The sequence below is a fragment of the Rana temporaria genome, chromosome 7 (genome assembly GCF_905171775.1).
Source record: "Rana temporaria chromosome 7, aRanTem1.1, whole genome shotgun sequence".
In the NCBI taxonomy this organism is placed as follows: domain Eukaryota; kingdom Metazoa; phylum Chordata; class Amphibia; order Anura; family Ranidae; genus Rana; species Rana temporaria.
In genome coordinates this window covers 66769213-66786286 of record NC_053495.1, presented here as the reverse complement: position 1 = coordinate 66786286, position 17074 = coordinate 66769213, and the positions used below count along the sequence as shown (strand labels likewise).

The following is a 17074-nucleotide window of genomic DNA, read 5'->3' as shown; positions in this document are numbered from 1 at the left end:
GTCCACTTTAGTTACCATGATAAAAAATAATGAATGTGGGGGCATTTTGGTGGGTGTAATTTTTTTTTGGGGGGGGCAGCATTTCATTCTTGGTACCAGGCAGCACAATGTCTTGGGCCGGCACTGGATCCATCCTGCCTTGTATCAACAGTTCAGGCTGGTGGTGGTGTGGGGGATATTTTCTTGGCAGACTTTTGGCCCCTTAGTACTAATTGAGCATTGTTTAAACACCACAGCCTACCTGTGATTTTTGTTGATGACCATGTCCATCCCTTTATGACTACAGTGCACCTATCTTCTGATGGCTACTTCCAGCAAGATAATGCATAATGTCACAAAGCTCAAATCAGCTCAAACTGGTTTCTTGAACATGACAATGAGTTCACTGTACTCCACAGTCACCAGATCTCAATCCAATGCAGTGGAACAGGAGATTCACATTATGGATGTGCAGCCAACAAATCTTCAGAAACTGCGTGTTGCTATCATGACAAAAAAATGGCGTCTGCAAAAGTTTGGGCACCCTGCAGAGTTAATATCTTGTACTGCCCCCTTTGGCAAGTATCACAGCTTGTAAACGCTTTTTGTAGCCAGCCAAGAGTCTTTCAATTCTTGTTTGAGGTATTTTTGCCCATTCTTCCTTACAAAAGTCTTCCAGTTCTTTGAGATTTCTGGGCTGTCTGTCACTCACTGCTCTTTTAAGGTCTATCCATAGATTTTCAATTATGTTGAGGTCAGGAGATTGTGAAGGCCATGGCAAAAACTTCAATTTATGCCTCTTGATGTAATCCCCCAGTGGATTTTGAGGTGTGTTTAGGATCATTATCCATTTGTAGAAGGCATCCTCTCTTTAACTTCAGCTTTTTCACAGATGGCATCAAGTTACCATCCAAAATTTGCTGAAATGTTATTGAATCCATTTTTCCTTCTACTCGTGAAATGTTCCCTGTGCCACTGGCTGCAATACAACCCCAAAGCATGATTGATCCACCCCCATGCCTAACAGTTGGACAGAGGTTCTTTTCATGAAATTCTGTGCCCTTTTTTCTCCAAACGTACCTTTGCTCATTCCGGCCAAAAAGTTATATTTTAAACTCATCGGTCCACAGAACTTGTTTCCAAAATGCATCAGGTTTGTCTATATGTTCATTTGCAAAGTTCAAACGCTGATTTTTGTGGTGAGGACGTAGAAGAGGTTTTCTTCTGATAACTCTTCCATGAAGACCATATTTGTACAAGTATCTCTTTATAGTGGAATAGTGTACCACAACTCCAGTGTCTGCCAGATCTTTCTGGAGGGATCGTGCAGTCAAACGTGGGTTTTGAATTGCTTTTCTCACAATCCTGCAAGCTGTTCTGTCTGATATTTTTCTTGGGCTTCCAGATCTTGCTTTAACTTCCACTGTTCCTGATGACTGCCATTTCTTAATTACATTCCGAACAGAGGATATTGACATCTGAAAACGCTTTGCTATCTTCTTAAAGCCTTCTCCAGCTTTGTGAGTGTCAACTATTTTCAGTTTCAGTTTTCTAGACAACTGCTTAGAAGAACCCATGGTGCTGATTGTTGGGGCAAGGTCAGATGAGTCTGGGCATTTAAAACCTTTGAGATTGACATCACCTGGTCTTCCCAGACGATGATTGAGAACAATCCATGACACTGGCAGGTCTTAGCTTTGCAAAGGGGGCAGTGCATGCTATAAATTCTGCAGGGTGCCCAAACTTTTGCAGACACCATTTTTTTGTTTTCTGTAATTTTGAAAGTGTAAATGATGGAAATAAAATCTAACTTTTTTTGACATATTATAGGAATGTCTAATCTGTAATTTGATGCCTTTTGGAGATATTTCCATCTTTCCTTGGCTTCGTTATGCACATTAATACAAATTTTTACCTGGGGTGCCCAAACTTTTGATCCCAACTGTATATGTATATATATATATATATATATATATATATATATATATATATATATATATATATATATATATATATATATATATAAATGTAAAAATACGTACTTTCAAAATGTGCATACTGCCATTGTTGACCTTCTGGAAATGCTTGTTATCTGGCTGTCTGCCTTCTGGAAACAGACAAGCATATCAGGAAGGTCACAGTAAAATCAGAACTGCCAGCCTGTACACTTGATCTCAGTCAGCCAGGGAACTAGCATTTACATAAAGAAAGGTTAGCAATGGACATTTGTCTTAGTACAAGTTATTTAAGGAATAATACCTAGCATAAAAATCTAATTTCAACTAACAACTGAATTACTGCCTTTTACATATAATCCTATTATAAACTATTATACTAAGAGTACGCAGAGAATCAGTTTGCATATATGTTTGCACCACAAGTGTGAATTACTGTTACTGATGACAGGCGATTCATGCTTAAAGCCGAGTTCCACCCAAAAATGGAACTTTCGCTTTAAGTTCTGGTGTCACCAAGCAGCAGTCTCAGGGTTTTGAACATCAACACAAAGGAGGCTTATACAGCTATACATGCATAAAAGAGATTTTAACATTGGATTTTGGAGTGAATGAATCTTCCTTAAAACGAAAATCACATTCACTGTTAGAAATTTGTTAAAAAAGAAATTAAAAAAATTCCATTCTGCTCCATTTCCTGTCTTTGCAGTTGAAATTAAATGCTGATTTGACCCCTCTAACAATTAGAAAATCAAAAGGACATTGTTAAAATAAGTTAATGGGGGTGTTTTTTTTATATAGAAACAATGATCTACAAATACTTTCTGCAATTAAATACCTCTTACCACTACATTAAGTCCGGCACTTGCACTTTTGCAGCTTTCAGCCATCTGGATGAGCACCTGTCCTGAAGAATTAAAAGAACAATCATTAACATAAAATATATGCCCAGACAAACAGCCCATTTGGCTCCAGAGCGGCATCATGGTTGGGGTCATAAATTAGGTTTTAACTGGGATAGTCAGTGCAAGTAGTGTGTGTGTGTTGGAGAGGGAGGCTGTATGCTGGCTGTACTGAAACAGCCTGCAGGTCTAATTATGACCCAAAAAGTTTCACAACTAGCCAAGAGGCTGAATATTTTGTTGTTATAGTGGACACTGACCCCTGCAAGGTAAACTTGTCATTGTATTCATTGCAACATTGACAAATTAACACAAGCAAAACGCCCTTAGGCCCCTTTCACACGTGCGGACCGTGGGGCAGATTCAGATAGAGATACGACGGTGTATCTCCTGATATGCCGTCGTATCTCCTGATATGCCGTCGTATCTCTGAGATCCGACGGTCGGATCTATGCGTCCGATTCATAGAATCAGGTTCCGCATAGATCCCCCTAAGATCCGACAGGTGTAAGTGACTTACACCGTCGGATCTTAGGCTGCAATTCCCGGCCGGCCGCTAGGTGGCGCTTCGGTTTGTATACGCAACGAATATGCAAATGAGGAGAACCGCCGATTCAGAAACGAACGCCCGCCCGTCGCTTTTTTTTTACGTCGCTTGCGTTCGGCTTTTTCCGGCGTATAGTTACCCCTGCTATGTGAGGGGTATCCTATGTTAAGTATGGCCGTCGTTCCAGCGCCGAGTTTTGAATTTTTACGTCGTTTGCGCAAGTCGATTCTGAATACAACCGGACGCAAGTTACGCTCACGCCGAAACCAATGACGGCCTTGCGGCGGAAATTCGAGCATGCGCACTGGGAAAAATCGGGGACGCGCCTGATTTAAATATTGCACTCCCCCTAGCCGCGGAATTTGAATTCCGCCAGGGGATTTACGATACGCCGCCGCAAGTTTTAAGGTAAGTGCTTTCTGAATTTAGCACTAGCCTCAAAAACGTGCTTTGGCGGATCGTAAATAATATAGATTACGCGGATCTAAAGATCCGCTGATCTATCTGAATCTACCCCCGTATGTCCGCTTTTTCATCCATCTGTTTGTGGATGAAAAAGGGACATACATTGGTCCCAATGAGATTGCGGGTGTCAGCGGATGAACATCCGCTGACACTCGTAATCGTCCGCCTCCGCAAAGATCCAATTTTGCAGACGGAAGAAAACCCTATTTTTTCTTCCGTCTGCAGAGCGGATCGGATGAACACAGACATACGGTCCCCATAGGGGAGAGCGGAGAAAAGACAGGGCGGTCCCTACACAGTGTGCAGGGACCGCCCTGTCATCCGTTGGCTCAGCGGGGATCAACGGAGCGATCCCCGCTGAGCAAACGGAGCATACAGAGGAGGATCATTACTGATCCGCCCCGTGTGAAAGGGGCCTAAAAGTAATATTAAAAGTTTGTATTTTTATTTTTGCTAAAAAAAAGAAAAGCAAACCTGTCATACTTACCTGCTCTATGCAATGGTTTTGCACAGAGCAGCTCTGACCCTCCTCTTCTCGGGTCCCCTGCCGCCGCTCCAGGCTTCTATCCCTCCCACCACCACACCGAATGCCCCTCATAGCAAGCAGCTTTCTATGGGGGCACTCATGGGTGCTCCCTCCCAAGCCATGATCTGTGTGTTCATAAGACACACAGAGTGGGGCTTGGCCATGTCGCCGGCTCCCTAATCACTGGCTCTGATTGAGAGCAGAAGGAACCAGTGAGAGAGCCAAGGGAGCCTCGACTCTCCTGCACATCGCTGGTTTAAGATCAGGCCCGGTTAAGCATTTAGGTGGGGCTGTGGGGAACGCTGCATGCAGACAATTGTTTACCTTATTGCATAAAAGGCAGTAAGATAAAAAAAACTTCTGCCTTTACAATCGCTTTAAAGTAGTGTTAAAAACAAAACTGTAATATATAGCAGCTTGCCAGCATCAGATGTAATGGCTGTATTCGTTTTCTTTTTTTTTATTCTTTTGCTTTCTGTTTTCCCCTGGTGACCTGACCTAGCCAGTAAAGAAACGGAGAAAGTTTGGTCGGCCGGACTTTAAATGAGGCCAATCACTTTATTGAGTAAGAATGTGGGATATAAAACACAGTATTGCCTATATGGGTTCCGACAAAAAAGGAGGGAGAGTTTGTTGGGGACTTTGAATGAGAGATGTATACCAAAAAGCAGTCTTAGCAAAGAACATTTTATTATATCTTGTGAGATCATGTTAAATGATAAATAAATGCATACACTAAATTGCATAAATGCAGGACATGCTAAAAATCACATATACATATTGATGCCATAGTACTTGGCAAAACATGGAGTAAATAAAAGTCCTGCACAACATGTGCCACTGGAAGGGTTGGATGGTGTTGGGAAATCTGGAGTAAAACAATCTAAAAGACAAAGTCATCTGTATTGACATCATGCACCTATGTAAGCCCGACGTGTTTTGTTGGGGTATACCAACTCTTCAGGGGTGAATGCAATGGTGATCTATAAAGAAACATAACCATGTGGTATAATATTGTAACTGAATAATAGGAATAAGTAATGGGTGTAAGGGACAAGATGGACATTCCTATAAATACTCACATCAACTGCATACATGTGAACAGAGGATAGGAGCTGTTTAAAGATGTCTGGCATGGGAGCTGAGGTAGACACACACGTGGACAAGCAGGGAGCACTGTGGTTTCCCCAAGACATTTGTGCACATGTAGATGACAGTGAGTCAACACTTCTGTGTATTGAGATCAGCAGTATATATTGAATGTATAATATTATTGATGAGAAGTGTGAAAAGTCCATACATCAGGTCAGATGAAGGGTGCATGTCGCCTCCATTGCAAGTAAGAGAACCCGGCAGTGTAGCCTTTTGGCTTAATGCAGGGAACCTGCTCCTCTCTCCTACTGGTCTGGCGACAGGGTGAGGAGGGAGCCCCAGCCGTGACGTTAATACACGCAGCTAAGGCTCCAGTAAGTGGGGAAAGCATACCTGTTAAAGACAGGCATGCTGTTCCCCCTCCCCCCGAAAGGTGCCAAATGTGGCACCAGAGGGGGGAGGAGTACAATGAGCAGAAGTTCCACTTTTGGGTGGAACTCCACTTTAATACAAACAGGCTGGGACCTGGCAACCAGCATGTATGCAGTAGTGAAAAACAGATGACTTTGCACACTTCACAGCAATGACCATGTACTGGTGAAGTCACCTCCTGCCTATAATGACATATTTCGTTTAGATACCGCCAATCTGGTATCCCTTTGTAGATAAATAAAAGCTGATCATTTTAAGCACCATTCCTGTAACAGCAAGATAGCTTTTCTGTTAAAAAACAAAAGATTTACTAGCTGAATCATCACATGAAAATAGAAGAAAGCATAAAAAGGAAACTACTACAGTCATCACATTTAAGAATTGGTAGGCTGCAATATAATAAATGTTTGCTTTTGGGTTTAACACTACTTTAATTGCACTTTGGATCTGAATCGTCCTTAGGATTTTGACAGACAAATTTGTGTCTGAGGATTCTTTAAACAGAAGGCCATCCCAAGTACACTGTGACATGACTATCCTGTGCCTCCAAAAGAGTAAGGCTGGGTTCACACTATGTGTGGCCACGGGGCACAGCAGGGGGTCCATTGCATCCCCATTCACCATTTCAGGTCCGAATTTTTGCCTGAATTCGGACCTGAAACTAAGCCAAAGACACACAGGACTCTTCTGCTGTGGGCTCTGTAGCCACCCTGGAGATGTGTGAACCGGGTCCATTGAGAGCTGGTCACACGTTCCTGTCATGTGAATTGGATGTGGGGAAACCAGTACCAGAGGATGTGTGTGCCCGCCCGGTTGTGCTGTGATTCGTCACAGCACATGCAGATCACTGGGTCATTTCCAGTAATTGACCACCGGCACCCGGCGATCGGGTCTGAGTCTCACGGAACACAGCTTTGTGAGTGTAAACAGCACAGAGCTGTGTTCAGTGACGGGGATCGAGTTGTTTTTTCATTCCCTGTTAAGCAACCAAGCTGGACACAGTACACGCAAACACTTGTTAGGCACATATTTATCCTCTTGATCGCCCTAGATGTTACAGTGCCTTGAAAAATATTCATACCCCTTGAAATTTTCCACATTTTGTCATGTTACAACCAAAAACATAAATGTATTTATGTATTACAGAGTAATGTATACTCTGACCAGCTTCCCTGTCCCTCCTGAAGAAAAGCGACATGATGCTGCCACCACCATGTTCTTCGGTGGAGATGGTATGTTCAGGGTGATGTGCTATGTTTATTTTCCGCCACACAAAGCATTTTGCTTTTGGTCCAAAAAGTCAAAATTTGGTCTCATCTGACCAGAGCACCTACTTCTGCATGTTTGCTGTGTCCCCCACATGGCTTCTCGCAAAATGCAAACAGGACTTCCTATGGCTTTCTTTCAACAATGGCTTTCTTCTTGCCACTCTTCCATAAAGGTCAGATTTGTGAAGTGCACAACTAATAGTTGTCCTGTGAACAGATTCTCCCACCTGAGCTGTATATCTCTGCAGCTCCCCCAGAATTAACATAGGCATCTTGGCTGCTTCTCTAATTAATGCTCTCCTTGCTTGGCCGATCAGTTTAGGTGGATGGCCATGTGTAAGAGAACTAGTAGAGCTGTCCCCGCGAATTCGCAAGAAGCGCCCGCGTGTCCCTTGGCGCCAGACAGCTTATTTAAAGGGTGCACTGACCCCAGCCTAGTGCTGACGGATCTCAGCGGTTCCGGTCCCTGTTTCCTGTGCCTGTTCCTGTGCTCCTGATCCCGGTTACTGAACCTTGGCTTCCTTGATCTTGCTATTGGACTCGCTTCACCTCTGACTCTTGGTTCCTGATCTCAGCTTCCCACGTGACCCTGCTTCCTGCCTGATGACTTTGTGCCTTGCTGCCCGCTCGCTGCTGAACCCGGCTTCCCATGTGACCACGCTACTGTCTCCTGTTTTGCTCCGCCCAACTTCCTGGGTACCTGCGACTTTGTCCCTGCAACCTGCTGTGACTTCATCCCTGCAACCTGCTGCGACTTCGTCCCTGCAACCTGCTGCGACTTCCTGCCTTTCAAGATTCGCATTACCTGCTGCGGGCTCCCGGAGTTACATCTGCAGGCACTCATGTCTCCTCTGGCCCTTGGTTTCCCCTGTCTCCACTCTCAGCGGGACCAGGGCCGGAGATTCAAGAGAGGCTGACCTCGTCACTTCAGACTTCACCCAAGTACCTGACACCATGTCTTGGTATGTTTGCAGTTGTGCCATTTTCGGATGATGGATTGAACAGTGGTCCGTGAGATGTGCAAAGCTGGGGATATTTCTACATAACCTAACCCTGCTTTAAAATTCTCCACAACTGTATTACTAACCTGTCTGGTGTGTTCCTTGGCCTTCATGATGCCATTTGTTCACTAAGGTTCTCTAACAAACTTCCGAGGGCTTCACAGAACAGCTGTATTTACACTGAGATTAAATTACACACAGGTTAACTATTTACTAATTAGATGACTTCTGAAAGCAATTGGCTCCACAAGATTTTAGTTAGGGGTATCGGAGGAAAGGGGGCTTAATACAAATGCACACCACACTTTTCAGATATTTATTTGTTAAAAAGTTTGAAAACCATTTATCATTTTCCTTCAACTTCACAATTATGAGCCACTTTGTGTTGGTCTATCACATAAAATCCCATTAAAATATATTTACGTTTTTGGTTGCAACATGAAAAAATTTGGAAAAATGTAAGCGGTATGAATAATTTTTCAAGGCACTGTAACTAATAATGTTACTGGTGATGTCAGTGGCAGTTAGATAGTCCCTATGAAATGTCCCACTATAAGTCGCTGATCGCTGCCATTACTAGTAAAAAATGTATAAAAATTCCAGTATATTTCCAATAGTTTGTAGACGCTATATCTTTCACACAAACCAATCAATATACACCTATAGGGATTTTGTTTACCAAAGACGTAGCAGAATACATTTAGATAGGGTTTTTCCCGATACCACTTTTTTAAAACCGAGTACAGGTACCGATACCGATACTTTTTTTAATGTCATGTGACAGTGGCACAAGTGTCAGTATTTGTTTTACAATTTTTTTTATATTTTTGTTATTTTTTTTTTTTAAATGCTTTCTTGTTTTTTAGGGGGGGGGAGTGTATGGTGTCAGTGTGTCAGATTGAGGACAGAGGGGGCAGAGGAGGACATGGATGGGGACACGGAGCACGGAGGGGAAGAGCAACACACACAACGGAGGGGGACACGGATCGCGTACAGGGAGAGCAGCACAACGGAGGGGGGACACGGAGCGAAGCACGGACGGGGAGAGTAGCACAACGGAGGGGGACACGAAGCACAGAGGGGGGACACGAAACGGAGCGTGGACAGGGAGGAGAGCAGCGTTTTTTTTTTTTTACCAAAAATATGTCGAAGAATATATATCGGCCTAAACTGAGGGGAAATATATATATATATATATATTTATATATTTATATATTTTTTTAAATGCAACAATCCTGCGAGCCACCACTCCTATCAGCTACGGTGTAGAAATAAAGCTGCTAGCGTAAAACACGTCTCATAAATCGTGCCAAAGACTAAATAAAATTAACAAAATGCAGCGCTAATGAAATGATAGTGCGCACACCACTATACAAAGTAAGGGGGATTATGTGTCCAGTAAGTGGGGTAGATATGTGAAAACAAATAGTACAAGTAAATATATATATATATATATATATATATATATATATATATATATATATATATATATATATATATATATATATATATATATATATTGCATCAAAAAAAATCGCATGATAATAAAAAAGGTGCATAAGTGCATACACATGCATAATAAATAATAGTGGTAAACAGTCCAATCCTTAAAAATGACACACAAGTCCATATAAAAGTATTCTAAGGTGCTTCAGTGTGGATAAAAAAATTATGAAAAATTCCACAGTGCTTTAGTGCATGCAATTACTATGTACATAATATAACTGAGTACTAAGATTTGTAGGTAAAGTTGATCCGGGGTAAATTGCCTCTCGGGGGATCAGGAAGGAATTTTTTCCCTTGCTGTAGCAAATTGGATCATGCTCTGCTGGTTTTTTTTTGCCTTCCTCTGGATCAACTGTGGGTATGGAGTTGGATGTATGGGATTGTACTATGTTTTTTATTTTGTTTGTTTATTTTTTTGTGGTTGAACTGGATGGACTTGTGTCTTTTTTCAACCTGACCAACTATGTAACTATGCAAGTAGCAGCAATCCAAGGGTGATGTATAATACAGTTCATACAACAACACACACGGCCCAGTGAGTGATCCAAAAGCCATGCCAAGGTGTAGTCACACAGGTGCTCCTCTATGGTAATGGCCGCTCACCTTCCAGAGCGTGCGACCTTGCAACTAAGCTTGGTCTGTGCACGCTTATGAACCACACCTGGGTTCTAATGGAAAAATGTAACAGTGCTGAAAACTGAAAATTGATCTGGGCAGGAAGGGGGTGAAAATGCCCTGTACTGAAGTGGTTAAGAGATTAGATTTTTTTTATTGTGTTATGTTTTGGCGATTTATCTTTGGGATATGTTTTAAAGCAGAAAGTAAAAAGTATTTTTTTTTTTTTTTATTATTTTTTCATTCATAGCACAACAAGTAAAAAACCCAGTGGTGATCAAATACCACCAAAAGAAAGCTCTATTTATGGGGGAAAAAAATGATATACATTTCTTTGGGTACAGCATTACATGACTGCCCAATTGTTGGTTGAAGTAACGCAGTGCCATAAAGCAAAAAATGGCCTGGTCATGAACGGGAGTAAATCTTCCAAAGGTCAAGTGGTTACAGGTCAGCCCCACCCAGTGGAGTCCGGATACAGTCCCCCAGGTACAGCACCAAGGGTTGCTAGTCCAGAAACTGCTAGATACACTAGGGTAATAAGTACTTGGATCTATTATTATTATTATTATTATTATACAGGATTTATATAGGGCCAATATCGAAGGTTCAGTGAGGGAGCGGTAATGGAGGAATTCGAAGAAAGGTGGAAAGAATGGACAGGTTATAAGCATACAACGGGATACGCAGAAGTGATGCGAGTATAATATAACATAATAAAACACAAACACATTATATAAAAATTTAAATAATCTGAATTACAGAAGGGAGAAGAGGGGAAAAGTACATAACAAAGAGAGAGTATGGAAGTTGGAGATATTTTAGATGGAAGAGGTCGGGGAACTAGGGTGGGGGGGTAGGGGGTGATAGGGTATATTTATATTAATAATTCTCTTTTCGAAATGTAATATATTAATGTTGTGTTGAAATTGAAAACAAATAAAGAGATTAAAAAAAATATATATAAATATATATATATATAGCGCCAACAGTTTGCTCAGCAGCACTTTACAAAATGAAGGCACACAGTACAGTTACAATACAATTTGGTACAAGAGAAATCAGAGGGCCCTGCTCATTGGAACTTACAATCTAAGAGGGAGGGTCAAGTGAGGCAAAAGGTAATAACTGTGGGTAATAAGCTGATGGAGAAAGTAAAAACACAGTATTACTTAGAAGCAGGATAGGCTTTAAAGAGAAAGAATTTCAGGGAATGTCTAAAGATGGATAGATTAGGAGATAGTCGAACAGATTGGGGTAGGGAGTTCCAAAGAATGGGACAGGCTCAGGAGAAGTCCTGGAGGTGAGCATGGGAGGAGGTGACAGGGGAGCTAGAGAGCAGGAGGTCTTGGGAGGATCGAAGAGAAAGTTTGGATGATATTTAGAGACCAGGTTAGTAATGTAGCTGGGGGCAGAGTTGTCTCCCTCTGCCTTTCTGGTGTGGCTCGAGGCCCCGGGATGTAATCCTGAGAATACTACTTTTGAAGTCCCTTTCCTCAATTTAGCCCCTAAAATCATTCTTTAGGACACTCCATCTGCCTTTGACTTTGTCATTGGTGCCAACGTGCAAAATATATACATTTTTCCTTCTATTGGTTAAACTACAGTGCCCGATTTCCATGTGCAAGTGAAAGGCCGCGGCTGGGTTACAGCCGACTGCTTTTTGGACTTGCCTTCCGGTAAGCGGACATCTTAATACAGTGGTGGGCACCGATCCGTGTTTTTGATTTACCGGGTGATGTGCATGGAATTGGACTTACCATTTGACACTTTTTCTACATGTAACTTTGCCACTTATATCACTGTTGTGGACTATGTCGTTATTAACCTTTGAGATAAACTTATAACGGTCTAGACATTTGATTATTAGGGTGTGTGCACTCCTTTTCTGGATGCCAGTCTTATTGGAAATCATTATCAGGAAATTTCATTAATATTACCAACCCAGGTGATCAGCTGTGCTAATTCAACCTGGACACTTTTTGTTTGTTTTGTTAATTGTGTACTGTATTAGGCATACAAGCCCCTGGATGTCATTGTAACCACTGGAATTTCTTATTGGCGCAGCTCTTCATTTTTTAGTTTACCTATTTGTGTGTTATCCTACTAGTGCTGCTGCCTTTTTTATTTTTCTTCCTTTTTTTTTTATTTCTGTGCAGTTTTTCCCTTGTTTATTGTCTCCTTTCCTGGTTGTTCTGCAGTGCCAATGAGGCCCCCCAATTTGCAGTCTAATTTAGCAGGGGGGAGTACGTCTGGGACAACATGATGCGCCCCTGATGGGGGGCCAGCGCACCGCTTCCCACTCCCTACCCCCAACCCTCTACCTCCTCCTTCCCCTTTTCCCTTCCCCCCTCTCTCCTCCCCCGTTTCCCTTCTCTTTCTACTTCCTTCTTCTCATTTCCTTCTCTGGCTGACTTTTCGGCCACATCATGGTTTCATTATTGCACGATCCGATTGCTACATAAGATTGCTTACTTGCACATTCCATTTTAGCACTCTACACCTACTCGCTCATTGTACTATTGTATAAGGGTACTCTGGTCAACTGCCTTCACCGGATAACTTTACTCCCCACGCTCCCCTGGGTCCTGGACGCAGATGGATCCCATAGGGGCGTCCGGGCAGGGGGAGACCAATGTAAACCAAGGCCGTGCCCCGGGTGAAGTGCAGTTTTCTGTGTCTATATCTTGCTGCAGTGACTTCTTGTTTTGTTTTGTTTTTTTGCCTTCCACGACAAGGATTGTTTCTGTTTTATGTTTCGTGATTTTGTGTCCGAGCCGCCCTGTGTCGGGCTCTTGGTCACACCATGGTATATTTCTGTTTATGCTGTCTTAAAAACTCAATAAACTTTTATTGAACCTAATTTAGCAGGGGGAACATGGGGAGCAAGGAATAACCAAGGGGGCCAATTACCTCCCCCCCCCCATATTGCCACCCTGTAGCACTGCCACTGAAGCAGAGATGTGGTAGCAGGATACAGAGGACTGCATATAGGCAGGAGCAGGCAGGAATTAGGATAATTCAGCAAGCAGGTATCTGGTTACCAGGCAAAACACTGAAGTAAGATGGAATAGTAGTGGTGGGACTAAATACTCTCCCAGCAGCCAGAATCAGGTGAAAACTAATTGCTGGGATCGGTTGACTGCTGGGAGATACCCGCTGGTGGACTCTGGAACTTCAACCTTCTGGTCCAGGAACCACAATCGTAATCTCAAATCTGCTAATTGTGGTAGAAAGTAATATAAAGAAGCCATTTTTCACTGTTGCTGATAGAAATAAACACGTTAACGTGTTGACTTGCAGTTAGAGATTATACTAATGTTAATGAGTAAGCCACACACATTATATCATTATAGTTAAATTACAGATATAGTAAAGTATTATCTAGCCATAGGTTTAGCCTTGGACTTATAGTATTTTTTTTTTCTTTGCAATCTTAGTTACCATCCACTCATGACTAGTGTTGAGCAGAATACGCCATATTCGATTTCGCGATATATCTCGAATATATAGTCGAATATTCGAGATATATTCGCTAAATTCGAATATTCGTGATATTTTATCGAAATGAAATGATTGCGAATTTTCGCTATTGCGAATGCGAAAATAATTGCGAATTTTCGATAACTGCGGTAGGAGCACTCTGATTGGCTCAGAATATTCTTGATATTTTTTCGAAATTTCGCAAAATGCGAATGCGACATTTACTGCGCAATTTCGACAAATGCTGTAGGAGCACTCTGATTGGCTCAGAATATTCGTGATATTTTACAATACAAAATAATTGCGAATATTCGGCAAATGCGGAAGGAGCACTCTGATTGGCTCAGAATATTCTTGATATTTTACAATACAAAATAATTGCGAATATTCGGCAAATGCGGAAGGAGCACTCTGGCTCAGAATATTCTTGATATTTTACAATACAAAATAATTGCGAATATTCGGCAAATGCGGAAGGAGCACTCTGATTGGCTCAGAATATTCGTGATATATTACAATAGAAAATAAAAAGTGTTTTGCATTGGTGGTGATTCTTTACTCTATCCATCTGTCACAGCCGTTTGTCAATCAAACACCTTGAAGATTGAACACGTTCATGCTGCATGCTTTGGACTTTTTTTCACTTTACATATCAAAGACATTTTTATGAAAGATTATTTTTCTATTATTGGGACTATATTTCTTTATATATATGTCTTTTGCTTCAAAGTGAACGTGAATGGTGTCCAGCGCCATTCACGATTCACTTACGCAAACGACGTAGATTTTAAATATCGCGACACGGGAACGTGGGTATCCTATAGCATTGGCTGCGCTTGCTATTAGGATGTGTAACCTTACGCAACGTTGTGAATCGGTGTTAGTATGCAATTTGCATACTATACACAGATCACAATGGGAGCGCCCCCTAGCGGCCAACGCAAGAATGCAGCCTAAAATCTGCGTGGCATAAGAGCCTTATGCCACGCAGATTTTAGGCTGCAGTCGGCGTAGCGATGTTCCTGAATCAGGAGCATTCGCTACGCCGGAGCAAGTAAGCAATTGCGCTGTGTAACCTATGGTTACACAGGCGCAATTTCTTCTTGAATCTGGCCCATTGATTTCAATGGAAGTTGCCTCAGAAGTTGGATCACTGTCTTAACTGAAGCAACAATACAGGAAGAGAACATATATTTCTCAGGCAAACCCCTCCCCCTCCCTCCCACAGAGCTGATTGTTGTTTGATTGGCCACTGGAAAGCCTCCTGTCCTGGAGGTGACTTGAAGTTGCCTTGTACTGTCCTGGAGGCAACTTGAAGTTGCCTTGTAAGTTGCCTGATGATTCATACTCAAGTCGTGTCCAAGTTGCCTCCCCCCACCAGTGTCTTCTACTCCTCCTCCATCTGGGTGCCCCCTTCGCAAACCCTGTGCTATGACAAGGTATGAAGGCCCGATCTGGGCTGTGTGCATCCATAGACACAAATAGTACCGTAAGCAATGCTTCCTCCTCCTACTGTAGGAGTTTGACTGGTAGCAGCGGGAGCCATAGGCTCAGTTTCTCCTGTGGGACCAGGAAATGAGAGAGTGTTGCTGCAGTCGGGACAGCTTTAGATCGGTGAGAGGAGTCAGTTAAGTGTTTAAGAATGAAGGAGTAAAACAAGTAGTGGGTGTTTTTCACATTAATGCAGGGAATGCATTAAAAATGTTTTGAGTTTACAACCACTATCATCCATGGATGAACTATTACTTGCCATTTAGTGTTCTAAATAAAAGCCATACGGGAAAGTAAAGCAGGTAGTGGAGAGGGCTTCACCTTAATGTAGGAAACGCATTCAAAATTATTATGAAGCTGCTCAGTTTCCTAAATTTCATGCTAATCCCATATTTGGGTATCCTTGGAGGCCATGGAATGTGACCCGATTAGAATTTTACCATGGATTGATCTGGCAGATAGGCCACCCCATCTCTAATATAATGCAGATTTGTGAAGGCCCATAAATATTTACCAGGGTTACAATGACCAAGAAAACCTCTTTTGTCCTTTGTTTATAATCCAGCATTTGGCCCCGCTTTCCACTACCCATCTTTTTTTCAGGCATGGTACCAGTTGGGGTCCACTCAGGCTTCCTATTTTGCCACCCATAACAAAGTTCTCCCATTTTCCTCACTACAACAGACTTTAAAATTGCCTTCAGCTGAATCCTATCACCATCTTCAAATTAAACACTTTCAGAGCATTATTTTAAGTTCTCAGATGGATCTTTGCACCTGTACCCATACAAAAGCAGACAGGTAGGGACCCATGCTCCCCATGGATTATTTTGCTTATATACACCATGCTACTTGCCCAACTTATGTCCCGACTCCTTACTTACATGCCACTGGGCAAAAGACCCTGGGCTTGATTTAGATATTGACAAGTGGTCCCATATTTGGAACACAATAAAAACTTGCTTGCATACTTTCAGTGGAAGCCATTTACAAGATTTTGACACATTGGTATATGGTGTTCAAATCACTAAATATGTGCCAGGTTATCCTTCTACATTTTTAAAGGCGTGTGGACCTGACTGGTGTGGTGGTCTAGCAATTTTGGTTGGCAGTATTTTTTATCTTGACTACATTGATTCGACAGCATATTCCCCTCAAAGCTGAATACGCCCTTCTCTGTATAAACCCTCCTGAACTGTTTAGGGTGCAATTTAAGCTAATGTCTTTTGTTCTCATGGCTGATAAACAAACAACTGGTAAAATGTGAAGCAAAGTCTCAGATCACAAAAACGATGCTACATGAGAAAGTAGAGACAAGGATAACCTTTACAACTCAAATACTCAGCCCTGTGGTACCTGTTGTACATTTTCCTGCAGCTGGAATGGATTTTAGTCTATTTGGCTTGGAGGTGGGCTAGGCTGTCACCCCTCAGTTCTTTCCCTCTTCCCTGGTCTTCTTTTCATTCTATTACAGATTGTTTCCTTCTTGCTTACCCTCACTGCCTGACTACTACATGTATTGAGATCGTGTTTAAGCCACTGCGTATCTGTATATCTTTATCTGGCACGTTTTAGTTTAAAGCGCAACTCCACTTTTGTTGAGAAAAAAACATTCCTCCCTGGGTGATATATGTACAGTTGTGTGAAAAAGTATTTGCCCCCTACCTGATTTTTTATTTATTTTTTGCATATTTCTCACACAATGATTCAGATCATCAAACAAATTGTAAAATACACAAACATAACCCAAGTAAATCCAAGATGCAGGTTTTCTTTTTTTATTATCAGAAAAAGAGTTTCTTAAAGAATATAG

General features: G+C 42.0%; 1 protein-coding gene across 1 annotated transcript in view; it reads right to left on the bottom strand.

The window, feature by feature from the left end:
- BAIAP2L2 (BAR/IMD domain containing adaptor protein 2 like 2) overlaps positions 1-17074 on the bottom strand; it is a 124806-nt gene that overhangs the window by 55430 nt on the left and 52302 nt on the right. Inside the window, exon 4 of the mRNA XM_040359541.1 lies at positions 2780-2841. Within this exon, the coding sequence (XP_040215475.1) occupies positions 2780-2841 (62 nt within the window). The remainder of the gene's footprint in view (positions 1-2779; positions 2842-17074) is intronic.